At 42.2% G+C, this 13,428-nt stretch overlaps 1 protein-coding gene across 1 annotated transcript in view; it reads right to left on the reverse strand.

Annotated features, from left to right (window-relative positions):
• Positions 1-374: 374 nt before the first annotated feature.
• Positions 375-13,428, reverse strand: part of tubgcp6 (tubulin gamma complex component 6) — a gene marked incomplete at its 5' end in the record, with an annotated part of 26,053 nt that continues 12,999 nt past the window's right edge. The window contains 13 exons of the mRNA XM_079223274.1: positions 375-868; positions 1,404-1,597; positions 2,624-2,837; positions 3,486-3,618; positions 4,244-4,438; positions 5,863-6,004; positions 6,821-6,965; positions 8,753-8,914; positions 9,451-10,494; positions 10,645-11,278; positions 11,377-11,475; positions 11,577-11,715; positions 12,892-13,007. Coding sequence (XP_079079400.1) covers positions 777-868; positions 1,404-1,597; positions 2,624-2,837; positions 3,486-3,618; positions 4,244-4,438; positions 5,863-6,004; positions 6,821-6,965; positions 8,753-8,914; positions 9,451-10,494; positions 10,645-11,278; positions 11,377-11,475; positions 11,577-11,715; positions 12,892-13,007 — 3,309 coding nt within the window. The 3' untranslated portion in view covers positions 375-776. The remainder of the gene's footprint in view (positions 869-1,403; positions 1,598-2,623; positions 2,838-3,485; positions 3,619-4,243; positions 4,439-5,862; positions 6,005-6,820; positions 6,966-8,752; positions 8,915-9,450; positions 10,495-10,644; positions 11,279-11,376; positions 11,476-11,576; positions 11,716-12,891; positions 13,008-13,428) is intronic.

Genomic DNA, 13,428 nt, shown 5'->3' on the forward strand with positions numbered 1-13,428 from the left:
GGCCGGCTGCAGCTCATTACACTTATTGCAGCTGTGCTGCCAATGCATGATATATTTTTGCTTTGCAAGTTAATGCACAGTCAGGATAAATCTGGGTACTCATGGTGTAGAAAATACATGTCATTACTATATAGCAAGGACTGCATTTTCTCCCTTCGTCGATTCAGCCATTTACAAAAACTACTACCCATAAGGTTTACACTTAATTTGTCCTTGTTTTCAAAAAATCTAAAAGGTGACATGCAATCTTGAATAAATACGTTTTTTTTTTTGTTCTTACTCGCGTAAATGTGTTTTCTCTACATTACAAAAAAAGAAACAAAGCTAGAGAATAGAGCCTTTATTTAACAAAGCATTTCACTTTGGTATTTACATATAATTGCCACTTAATGTATATGTACTTAATCTACATAGCTGCTGGCACACCTGGGCGTGAGACAGTCGGCATTAGCATCATCTCAATTACAGACTTTGGCAGCATACAGTTGAGAAGTAAAGCCATTTATCAAGCACACAGACATGTAGTTCAAATCCAGCACATTGATTGCCTCAACATGTTTAAATGTTAAATGCATGCCCTAAAATAAAGCACAGGTAGGTTTTTTTATTATTATTTTGTACACAAATGAAGGCCAGATGAACTGAATTTATTATATACACACGTACATATGGTTATCTGTCTTATAAACACATATTGGGGATTTAAAAAGATGTAAACACTCACGTACACAATGGTGCATTGGATCAGTAGCTAACATGTATGACCAGTACACAGCTCAGGAGTCTTTGTAGTAGTTGTTGAAGTTGATGCGAAGAAGGAAATCCTCTAGATGAGGTTGGTAGCCTCTGTTTACCAGCTTGGTCACCACTGAGAAGAAAAAAATATATAATGTGTTTGTTCAAACAAAGATAGAGACGGTTTAATATAAAATGCAACATAAAATCCAGTATTCCAAAATAAAACGATGCTTCATGCAATATTTTTTTCACACAAAGATCTCAATTATATCGAGCTGAGAAACATCTTTCCTATATTCTCATTACAACAAGCAAGGGTAATCCTCACATGACTTCATTAACCCCTTTCATTAAGAGAACATTTGATGTGCTTTAAAAAACTAACTCAATTTGGCAACCCTTAAGCTTTTATACAATTTTAACATTTCACAGCATCATACAAATCGAAGTGAAGATATTGAAGAAACGGAGGGATTATCTAAAAGGTCTTTGTTGCCTGTATCCCAACCTTCTTTTCCTCTATTTCATTTATATTGCCATTTTTAATTAACTGATTGATTGCCAATACTTCTACACATCCTGTGGCTTCATAATTCTAAAACTAAGTGACAGCTGTATCAAATTACTTGATAAAACAAAAATATACATAAAGATTTTCTTCTCACCTTTGAAAAGGAATTGAGAGTAATACTTGAAGGTGTTGTACGACTGCTGCATGGCGATGAAGCTGGGGTGCACTGCCTCCCCCTGCTGGCTGCCCCAGGGCTGTGCGATCAACTGGGCCCGAAACTTGAGGATCAGGCTGAAGATGCTGTGGATGATGTTCATGACCGGAGCCGCCTTCTCCGTCAGCAAACCCCTGGGGAGGCACGAGAGTGCAAAGTTTAAGAAGCGGGACAAGGAACTTTGAAATGACTTTTTCAGACTGACACAGAAAAGTGTGATACTAACAACCTCTCAATGAGATTAAATCATTCATTGGGTTCAAAAGTTAGCCTCGCATCCAGCTGGAATTTTAATTAACTTGGTACGAGGAGGTTGAATTAATTTTATATGAAATTACGAGTGCAGAGGAATCCACTTCAACTCGCTGTGCCTGAAGAAATCCTTTCACTCTCCTACATGTTTCTGTATTTTGTTGCAGCCTCAAGTCCTAATTGTTTTGATTAGACTTCAGCTGTCCGTATTAAAGCACATTTAACACATCATTTTTTGTCTCCTGCAATTTTATCTTTATTTATCAATTGATCTAAAACTGCAACCGCAAGTTGATTTATTTAGTGGATTTTAAAAGGCACAAATACCAAGCATGTCTATATACACTTTGAGATATTCAATTTAAAACATGGAAACTCGCAAAAATTCCTCTTGATGAGCTGGAACTTGATGTATTTTAATTAACAGGCAGATTCAAATAAAAGGGTCAAAATTCTATAAAAAGGGTCAAAATACTAATCCAAAAGAATTATATGTGTGGAGTGACTTCCTGTAAAGACCTTCCTTCTAACTGGCACATGCATTTTCTCTCTGTGTACTCAGGTGATGTGTTTTTGCTGCATTCAGCGAGCACCTATTGTATATAGGTTATGCATGCAATTCTTTGAGTTTACAAGGTTATCTGTGTGTACTCTCACGTGGGGTGCAGAGGCTAAACGCTGATAACACCGAACCCTGAAAGCTGTGATCGCTCAAAGTGTTGAAATGTTTAAAATGCATTGCATTCAAGGGGAAAACAAGGACATTTGGTCTTGTTCCAAAAATGTCTTCTCCAATGCAATACGTAAAAAAAAAAATATATATCATATATCACCTACTTGGTGCACAGAGATAACAGCAAGCATTATATTGCAATGCATGCTGAAAGATAAACAGTTCCAGCTTTCACCTGAAGATGGCTCTGTTGAGGTAGTCTGCGTGCATACGGTGGATGGCGTCTAGGTCGCTGGCAGAGGCCAGCTTGGCTGTGAACTCGCTCCAGGACACTTGCAGGATCTGGTTGGCGATGTATCCCTGCATCACCTTGACAAAATGCTGCATCTCATGTCTGTACAGCTGCAGCTGATGAAACTGCACCGAGCGACCTGCTCCTTTCAGCAGCGCTGAGGGAAACAAAAGATGGCAAAACGTCATGATTAGTGTCGCAGGGACGGAAAATAAACCTATGCTGGTTACAGATATTAACATGTAAAGAGGTGCTGCTTCTCTGCATCATATCACAGCAAAATCCATAACTCTGGGCTCTTTATGCCCGTCGGTCAGATATTTGAGCTCACTTTGGGCACATTCATTCTTAATGAAAATAATTGATAGTTAAAGCGAGTTAGGAAACACTATAGGCAAAATGTATAATACAATGAACCAGTCATGTTAGTCTTGCTTGTAGTAAAAACAATTCAGAGTCCTGTTGTATTGAGTAATCATCTACATTCCCCTGGTGATCAGTAATATTATTTTTGTAGTTGCTGGAGTTTGCATCCCTCTAATACCTTAATACTTTGTTTTTTTCCCTCCAGGATATCCATCTAAGTAGTCTGAGCACAGGATCCACAGATCAATACTATCCAACCTACTGAAGCACACTATTTTACAACAGTCCCACTGCTATGAGATGTGCTTCGTATAAATAAAACAGAAAGGAATTGCAGTATCCCCCTCAATGGATATGGTATAAACAAGTTGAAGCACAACAGGAATAATTTGAAGGGCTCTCGGAGCAGGGCCTGAATCGACAGCTCCCACCTTCTCACCTGTTCTCTTGAGGTGGAACCAGACTTCACGAAGGCTCCACACCATGTGTTTGAGCTGCAGCAGGAACGAGAACAGACGGTTGTACTTGTTCATGCAGCTGTCCGTGATGATGATGTTCAACGGCCAGTCCACCTGGGAGATGACGCAAAGGAAATGAGACGGAGGCACAGAGGGAGGGGTGGGAAAACCGTGTGTGAATGTGTGAGAGGGAGAGAGTGTGAAAGAGAAAGGAAGGAAAAAGGAACGGGAGTTGGGAAAGACGGGTAAAAGGGAGAGTGACGATAGAGGCGAGGCGAAAGGTGTGAAAGCAGGGATGTTGATAAAGGAGGTGAGAGGATGGTGAAGGGAAGACAGAGCAGGGGAGAAATGGGGGAAGATGAATGAGGAAAAGATAAATGAGGAGAGAAAGAGTGGAGCAGAAAGAAACAAGACATAAGGGATGAAGATACGGAAAGGGGAGCAGATTAAAACATTTAAAAGATGGGAGATTTAGCAGGACAGCGAACAAAGAACAAGAGAAAGGACAATATGTGCAGCATTAGTCACTGTGCATGTCATCCAAAAGACTCAACTCCAATCAATCTACAAAGCGTCAACCACTTAAGTGCGTGATAAGCTCATTTTCCACACCCAGGGCGGTTTGTCAAAACATGACAGGTTGTCACATTCAAGCTGCCACTCACGGCGAGACAAACGCGTTCTAGCAAGCGCACCACGCATTCCGTTACTTAATCCATTAAAACACACGCCGCCTGACCTTGTAGCGGAGCTCCAGGCAGTTGAGAGCGTCGGGGGCGTGCGGGTGGAAGGTCTCCGGGAGGAAGCGCAGGGCGAAGGTGAAGTTACCGGCTAACGGGGTGTCCCCGTGTAAGCTGTACTGCAGGGACTTGCTGAGGATGGAGTTCAGGACCAGGGGGGTCAGCAGCTCGCCGGGAGTCTGGCCACTGCCCAGCTGGGTGGAGGAGACATTCGACAAAGAAATACACAAAAAGGTCAAACATGGATTACTCCCCGCACCTCCTCGCCGATCTTTTCAAGCGTTTCATCAAAAAGGCCCAGGAGTTGGGCAGGTTTTTCATCCCTAACAAACACTGAGTGGAGCTGATTGCAATGATTAGCTCGCTTTCCGGTTGAAGGTGTGCTAATCAGCGAGATCAGCTGGTGAAGTGTTTTGGCTGGAACAAAAAAAACCTTCTGTCTCATGGGCCTCAGGAGACAGATGTACGCGAATGTTTCTGCAGAGCGAGCAGCAGCACCGAGGTGTTAGCAAAGGATGTGCTTGTTATTTCACGGCGGGAAGCTCTGGGCTTATCGTAAGTCATCTGGAGAATCAAGGCAGGGACGCTTTGTGTGCCGCCAAGCAGGCAATGGAAAATATGATGGGATTAAATTGTGAAAACAATGTGACAATGCGAAAAGGACTGATGAACTCGCAGGCAATTATTACCTGAATCTGCATCTCCCCTCATCTTTACAGAGAGTTTTAGCTCATTGTTTAGCGGTACGGCCCACAACTTTACTATTTTGGGTCACTCTCATAACGTCGCTTTCAGCCGCTATAGATGGCTATTTCAGCGACAACGCTCCCACTACCCACAGATATTTCCCTCAGGAGCTGCTAGAATAAATAGTTGGACTTGAATACTGAAAACACAACTCTAAATGAATGATTATCTCACTCTGTAACTGCTGAATGTGTAAATATGTAAATGTTTGCTTAACAAGTTCGCTATACTCACTAAAAAAGTGATAACATGTCAATATTGTATTCACAAGGAGCAAGGCTGTAAACTAAATATTGATATGCTGAACGTCTGAGCAAACCGTGCCAGTTTGCACATCCAGTAGATGAGAAGCAACATTATTATTATTCATTTGGAGTCGCATTTCTGGCCGCCTGATGAATGTACCTCCTTTATTAACAATATAAAAATATGAAAGTGTCAGTTTTGCATGTACATTTCACAACAGCGATCCTTTCTTGCGAAGCTGCAGGCGGTACAACTGCAACGCACAAAGGCTCTAGGATTCTATAGTTATTCAGCGCAAGAGAGCCGGGTAACTTCCTCCGGAGAACTGGCCTCCACCTGTGGCGCATATATTTTAAAATAACGGCCAACTCTGGGTAGCCTGCTAGTTTATGCATACAATGATTTTGTTTACAAGGTTACCTGCCCCTGTGCGGAGGCTGAAAGCAGATAACACTAAATACATGCAGTGCTGCTCAACAAAAAAAAAGAAAAAATGTCTTAAAATGCGTTGCGTTCAAGAGACGACAAGGACATTTGGCCTCGTTCCAAGATGATTTCTCTTGTCCTTTCCGAGAGCGCAATAAATACATCAATATTTTCAGCAACACTTTTAAAAGAGCTTCACCTTTTCAAAGAGCAGATCGCTGAGGGATTGAGCGAACTCGCCATCCTCCATCAGCAGGAAGTGGCGCAGCGCCTCAAAGTGCCTCTCCACCCCCAACTCCACGAAGAAGTAGTCCACCACTGCCTTGTTCACCAAAGAAACACTGAAGATGGAAGGAGAAGGACCAAGATAAGAAGAGAGCAGTTTTGACACAATAATCAGGACTGAAAATTATGCCGACATGCATATTTGATAGAGGTTGTGAGGATGATAGACATCTGCTCTGGAGAACGCGCAGGGAATATACCAGGGTTTCACTTTTTTAGATGACTTCCTCCATCCCATTGCTTTAAATTATTCCGAAGCAATTCGCATTTATAACACAGTGGGATTTAGGGGAGACTCTCTTTAAGTGAAAAGTCAGCAGAGAAGATATAAAAATAGTTGAAAATCTCTTGAAAACTTCACTGTGTTGCTAAGCACAGGATAAAAATGTGTTAATAAAAGTTTAGAGCTATGAATTCCAATGCTTAATACACTGCACCCCCTCTGTGTGCAGAAAGGGATGAGAAAGCCATTTCTTTACACACAAAGGCTGAACTGCATAGTGTGCAAAAACATTGCATTGAAGACTGACAAGCTAGTCTGGATCTATGATGGAATTTCAAACAGAAAAAAGGATCCGACAAAGATGGAAAGTAATAAGAATTTAAATTATTCCTTCGGTGCAGAATGTGCACTCAACTACAGTTTAAGTGGCCTGGAGTAGCAGAAAAATGAGGAGATCAGTGAAAGCCTCACATCTGCATTTCACTTAAACATAGTATTTCAGCTTCCAGGGAAGATAATCATGTCTTTCTCACACACTCAAAACTCATAAACAATATGGTTCCAAATATGATGTTTTTTAAGTCCTTTCATAACCACAAAACAGACACTTTTCTTCCTGCAGCTTTCTTTCTCCCAGTCAGACACTCACTGTGTGATGAGCGGGGTAGTGACGGCCTGTTTTATCAGAACTGGCAGGGAAACCATCTCGCTGAGCTGGACAGCAGTGGGGTCCATGGGAAGTCCCCAGGGGCCCCGAGTTACCTGCTTCAGCAGCTGACACTCGGGGGACGAAGCTGCGTGAGGGGGAGATGACAGGCATGTTTGCTGAATAAATATCAGTCTCACAACCGCAGAAAGCTGTGCCGTTTTAAATAGTGTACAGTGAAAGTAAAAAAAAATTGCTGGAATGGATGATGCAAAAGTAAATGTTTGAACATTAAAAGATCACGTTTAGTAGGACGGAAACTTGGGCTTTGAATTTTCTTCTTTTTTTTTTTTAACTATTTTCTAAAATGTGATGAACTTATTAATTAATTGATAATGAAAATAATCGGCAGCCTGAAAACTAAAGTGTATAAATGTGCTCCTGCACCTCTCTGACACAATAAAAAATAAAACAATAGATCTGCACAATAGAGAGAATTTACGGCAGGGTGAGTCCATTAAAAAGCACTATATCGTAATTTGCTCACGTTATGTTGTCCAGCGTCTATATTTATAGTAACGCTCCTTAAATAATTAGGACTCCTGACTTTGATCAGTAGTGTGGAAGATGCATTCGGCTGACTGATTTCACGGAGACCCTGGAAGCTAGCATGAAAAATAGCAGCATGACACACAGTGAAAAAGATGAGCCACGATGCATCTTGCCCAAACATAAACCAGACTTAATACCCTTATGAAATATCACTTCTCTTTATACAACCTCTGTGCCTGCTGTTGGAGTAAATATTAAACAGCCTCTGGAAATGCATCACTCCTAAACATGAAGAAGGGCTCGTTTTAATTGATGAAGTAAGCCCCACCGCTCTATGGTGCATCATTTCTCCACAATTTCACATAATGTTTTGACAAAATGTTATTTCAGAAACATCAAGGACTTTATCAGGCTGCATGTAGCGTACAAGTCACCTTTCACCATTTAGGCATGCTGATTATGTTCAATGTAGGCTGCAGGCTAATATCAGAAGATCAGGGGAGCCCATTTCATTTTCCGACTGGATTTGTAGCGCAGGCCACAACCCTTTGTTAAAAAATTAATGGATTGAGCTTTGTTTTAAGTCTCATCTAATTTCAGTCCACAAGAAAAGGCAACAGTCTTAGCAGAATTATTGTACTGTAGAAAAACATTAATTCATTAATTTTACTCAATTTATGAGCCAAATAATTAAATTGTGTTCATTTAATTTATGATTGGAATACAGTACCTACTTTACTTCGGTTGTGCTGGGAAATTAGCCCACGCAAATTGTTTAAATAAAGATTTAATTAAAGTTTAGGCCTCTGCTACCAAGAGGTTCTATATATGGGGTTCAGAGCATTAAATGATCTGTATTCAACATTCAGAGCATTAATCTTGAAGCAAAAAACATTCTGCTTTGTATGGATATAGTGGAGGAATGGCTACCTAAGCAGAGAATGGAGTCGCTCTCACTCCTCTGTGTAATAATCTGAGTTTGTCTGTATCATGCTAGCCACCTGCTCAGCCTTCTCCATGTTGAGAGCTGTGTAAAAGCAATAGATATGCTCTCAATTTCTTATAGAGCACATTTTAAGGGAACCAAAACCTTTCAGAGGATATGCTTTCTGGAAATGAAACAGCTCTGGTTTTACTGAATCTTCCATTTCCTCTCTGAGCGAGTTAAAATGTGGAGGTCCTCAAGGTCCTGTTTTGGATCCCCTCTGTTTATTTATTTAGACAATCTGTATTGATTGTTATTTTTCAACACATTGTGTTGAGAATCCCGGCCTCACTGCCCAAATTTTAGCATGTAAAACAAAAAAGATGAGGATGTCATAAACTTCACATTTTCCACAATTACCAGTGCCATCTTTGGCCAGTTATACGTTATCAACTAACCCATTAGATTGTAGCAGTCTTCGTATTGCTCCACCTCGTACTGAGCACACAAAGCCAGGAGGTATTCCTGCTCAGACTTTTCTCCAGGGGACAAACCGAAGCCTGCTGCCCAGGACCCCATGAACTCAACCAGCTGCTCACCAGGGCTGTCTGACTTAGAACCTGAAGAAAGAAGGAAAACAATAGAAATAGAACAGTTTTTAGTGACGATTGTTCTGTACTTTCTAGAGAATTCTAGGGGTGTTACTTTCTAGGGGATTCTAACTTGTATCTTTTGGGACTTCCCAAAACCTACTGCACTTTCTTTGCAACCCACCTGACAACATAAGAAACATTAATATATTAAATCATTAAGCTATCTGTGAAGCATTTTTGCTTTTAGTAGCAAAGAAATCAACCACAGTCTCCGGGTCAAAGCCGCAACCTCGAAAATAAAGAAATAATGTATTCAGTTTATGTCAAGGAGAATGTTACAGCATATGAAATACTTTGTGAGTAAAAGCACTCTTTAACTTCTACTCATCAAGATCGTCTCCTCTATGTATGTGAGTTGCACTGTTTTTTCTTGAGTTAATGCGAAAATAAAGTAATAAATAAATACAAGAGTGAGTTTATTGATTTGCATTACATTTGCATCAAAGATAGTAAGCTCTAGATGGTAGATGCAGAATGAGTATCACTCAAATATTATTCATTACCTTCATTGTCTTCTGTCTCCTCCTGATTTGAGATGTCTTTGTCCTTCACCACGCACCCAACTGTGAGTGAAGAATCTGACGAGTGGCCAAAAGTGCTGCCAGGCAGTGCGGCAGGTTGCGTCTCCGTTCCAAACACCACACAACCCACGCCCAGCGCCGAATCAGAAGAGTGACCGAAGACGCTGCCTGGTAGTGGTGATGCAAGTGGTCCAGTTTTGGTCACGACGCATCCAATGCCTAAATTTGAGTCGGAAGAATGACCGTGTGCACTGCCGGGTAGAGGAGACGGTTTGGGTCCATCTCCTGAAACTAGACATCCAGTAGCCAACCCCGAGTCTGAGGAGTGACCATACGAGCTTCCAGGGAGAGCAGCCAAGGCGGGTTCAGCTCCAGACACCATGCAGCCGGGCTGAAGCATGCAGTCGGAGGCATGCCCGTGTTTACTCCAACGAGGTCTAGCTTCAGGTATGTTCGACTCGAACTCGCCCACTTTTATATTGGCGTCAGAGGAGTGACCGTGGACGCTGGGAGCAGGACGGGGCGCAACGACATCTGAGATATTTTCTCCAACTTTAATGTGGGCATCTGAACTGTGACCGTGAACACTGGGGCTGGGCAGAGGGGCAACTACATCTGAAACGTGCTCACCGACTTTGATGTGAGCATCTGAGGCATGACCGTGGACATTTTGAGCGGGAAGAGGAGCGCCAAACTCTGAAACATTTCCCCCGACTTTAATGTGAGCATCAGAAGAGTGGCCATGAACGCTGGCGGAAGGTAGAGGCGCATCAACTTCCGAAATATGTTGTCCAATCTTGATGTGTGAATCTGATGCATGACCATGGACATTAGGGGATGAAAGGGGATCAGTTCCCTCTGATGCAAGCTGTCTGACATTTATGTGAGCATCAGAGGACTGTCCATGGATGCTGGATGAAGGCTGCTGGGCAACGGCATCTGAAGCCAGCTCTCCAGCTTTTAGGTGAGCACTGGAGACATGAATGTTTGTCAAAGAAATATTATCACCCACTTTATCTTCAACATCTGAGCTGTGGTCTTGAGTGCTTGGCTTAGGGTTTGTTTCAGGTGGATCAATCCCACCACAGCGAAGACCATTATCCTTGCCACTTTGTCCTGGTGTAGTGGATGGGGAATCAACCACATCATCATCTTTTGCAGCCTTAACAGATTTACCCTTGTCATCATTTCCCTCTATTGTACTTTCTAAATTTCCCTTTTCAATTATCGGTTCCATCACAGATGCAACCTCCATCTGCTTGTTTTTTTCCATTGAGCCACCCTCATCCCCTAGCTGCACTGTGGCTTGAGAGGGATGTCCATAAATGCTTGCTACGAATGTATTCTGGGTCTCCTCTGCGGTGTATTGGCCAAGAGGAAAGCTGGATTTGGAGGCTTGGCCAAAGGGGCTGGCTTTGGGAAGATCATCCTGGAACTGAGACAAGTTCTCTCCAATGGGGATGTGGGAAAAAGAGGGATGATTTCGGATCAAGTCAGGCCGTGGCTGGACGAAGGTTTGGCCGGTGATACCCTCAAGTGGACTAAAGGGGGCACTGAAGTCATAGTCTACTAGCTGTGCTGTAGGACACGCCTCAGGTAGGCCAGAGCCGATCTCCTGTAGGGCGATGTCTACCTGCTGACTGCCAGGATTCGGTGACTTGGCGCGAAAATCATTGATGTTGATGTCCTCAGAGATGAGGGCAGGGTCAGCCGGTAGGGTGGGCGAAGATGGGTCAGGTGGTGGTGATACAGCGTCACATTCTTGAGTCTCCGCTAGCCGCTGTTCAGACGGATCCTGACTGGGAGGTTCCTGTCAGGAGAAGATGCCAATGAGCACACACTTCCAAAGAGCATAATTGAGTGGAAAGAAATGGGGATTTAGGTTGAGAAACAAGTGCGCCATCGTACCAGTGTTGGTTGTGGGACAGTCTGTGGAGCTGAGGGAACAGGGGGCCACACTTCCATGGGAGGTCTCTCCTGGCCTAATGGATATTTCTTTAGCATTGCCTGGAAGAAAGTCACGAGAGCTTTGCTTACTTCCCTTTCCTTAAGTCATTATAATACATATATTGTCCTGTGTGTCCTTCCAATTTTAATTAAATACAAACCTGAGTCTGCTGTGTGTCATGCATGAAGAACTGAGCCCTGGTTTCGTCGAGCCTCATTCGCTGCACCTGCCACATGGCCCGTCTCTCTCTGCGAGCCGCGTCCTCCGACAGGCGGCTGTACTGAGCGATCAGCTCCTTCCTACAGAGTGGGCGTCGCAACACACAAGGGGCAAGTAAATATTCTGGTTTAGGGCTTCATCTTGCGCCACAGTAAATGTATTTCTAGGAAAGGGTCTATGTCACATATAGAGATGACTATTTAACTGATGATTATTTCCGTTTGTCAAACTGACAATCTCAATATCACAGAGTCAAATGGAATGTCTTTAAATGTCTTGTTTTGTCATGCTCTAATGTTGTGACACATGGTTCTTGAGGATCAAATATGCAACCTCAAACTGAGGGGATTGTCCTTTTTGACAGCAGATAATTCAGTCACCAGGTGGCTTTACTCTAGCTGGCTTCAAATTAGTACTCAACGTAGATAAGGGTAGCAAAATGTTTATATTCGCTACCCTTCCCAAACACAGATTGGCTGATTTTCCAAGAAGTCTGACATTCCATCATTCTATAAATAATGTCTTATTTGAATACTGAATCATTTATATTTAAATTGGAGGGCAAGTCATCCAGCAATCAGTATTCTTTGTACTCCTTGAAGATAAGCTTTCATGTGCATGTGCTCATGGCCGACTCTGATAAGCATATTGGTCTGCATTAAGCCTGTGTGTGAATATGTGCTTTCAAGCTCTGTGTTGTCTATGAATTCAATTATGAGCAATCTCCTTCACCAATTGTCAGCCTCTTCAATTATCTATAATTGATTAATCAGTAAAGGCCTTTAAAATATGAAATATAAGTTTTTCCTTTAATGAAAAACTGTTCATAGAATATGTTCCCGGCACATCCCAAATAATAAGGTTATTAAATCTGGAAACTTTGCAACAAATTCTACTGCCAGGCCGGAATAGTAAATGAAGCCACTGTGAATTGGTTAGGTTAAAAGCTGTTGGGGACAGAAGCAGGTAATCTCCAACTATCAACTTTTAGCCATTTTATGGAAATCCAATTGTGCCATGCTCGCTTTACAGCGTCTGAGCATATTTGCTCATGCTGCGGCATCATGCCGTTATCCCAACTGCATGGTCATTCGGCACAAGCCCAGCTGCTGTAATATCCCACACAGATGGAGTTGAATTCCCACCATGTTTGCACATAGTTCATATATTCTAGACCAAATACATTCTGAACAGAGATTAATCAATCATCAATAAAACATTTGCATCTCCAGCAGCGGCTAGAAAAGCAGTCAGACCTGGCTCTCTGCTCCAGTTGCTGCTCCAAGGCTTGTAGTCTTTTTTCTCTATCCCTCAGCTCTCTGGCAAAGCTGAAGTCATCCTCCTCCTGCCTCTTCTTGGCTACACTGCGCCACTGGAGCCAAACACACACAAACAAACATGTATCATTGCGTTCAGTTTCTAAAATGGGCATCAAAAGCAATCAGTGGATAGTATGAATCCAAATTTCTGGTTTTATTCTCTCCCTGAGAGATGTATTACATTTAAAGTGGCTATAATCAACAGTATTAGAACAATACAGATTTGTTTTAACTCACTATTTAGCTGTACAGACCGTAACTTTACTGTTTTGGTTCACTCTAATAGTGTCATATTTGGCAACAGAAGGCAGCATTTTTCAGCTAAAAACTCTCTCCAAAAAACAACGACTGTAAAACACCTGCACAGCACCAAATGACAGAAACACAGTAACAGTGACTAATTGATGGATATAGTGAAGCATTTAGCAGCTAAAGAGCCAAATATAAATATTTCCCCCAGCAGTTGGTAGAGAC

This window comes from Taurulus bubalis, assembly GCF_910589615.1.
Source record: "Taurulus bubalis genome assembly, chromosome: 9".
NCBI lineage: Eukaryota > Metazoa > Chordata > Actinopteri > Perciformes > Cottidae > Taurulus > Taurulus bubalis.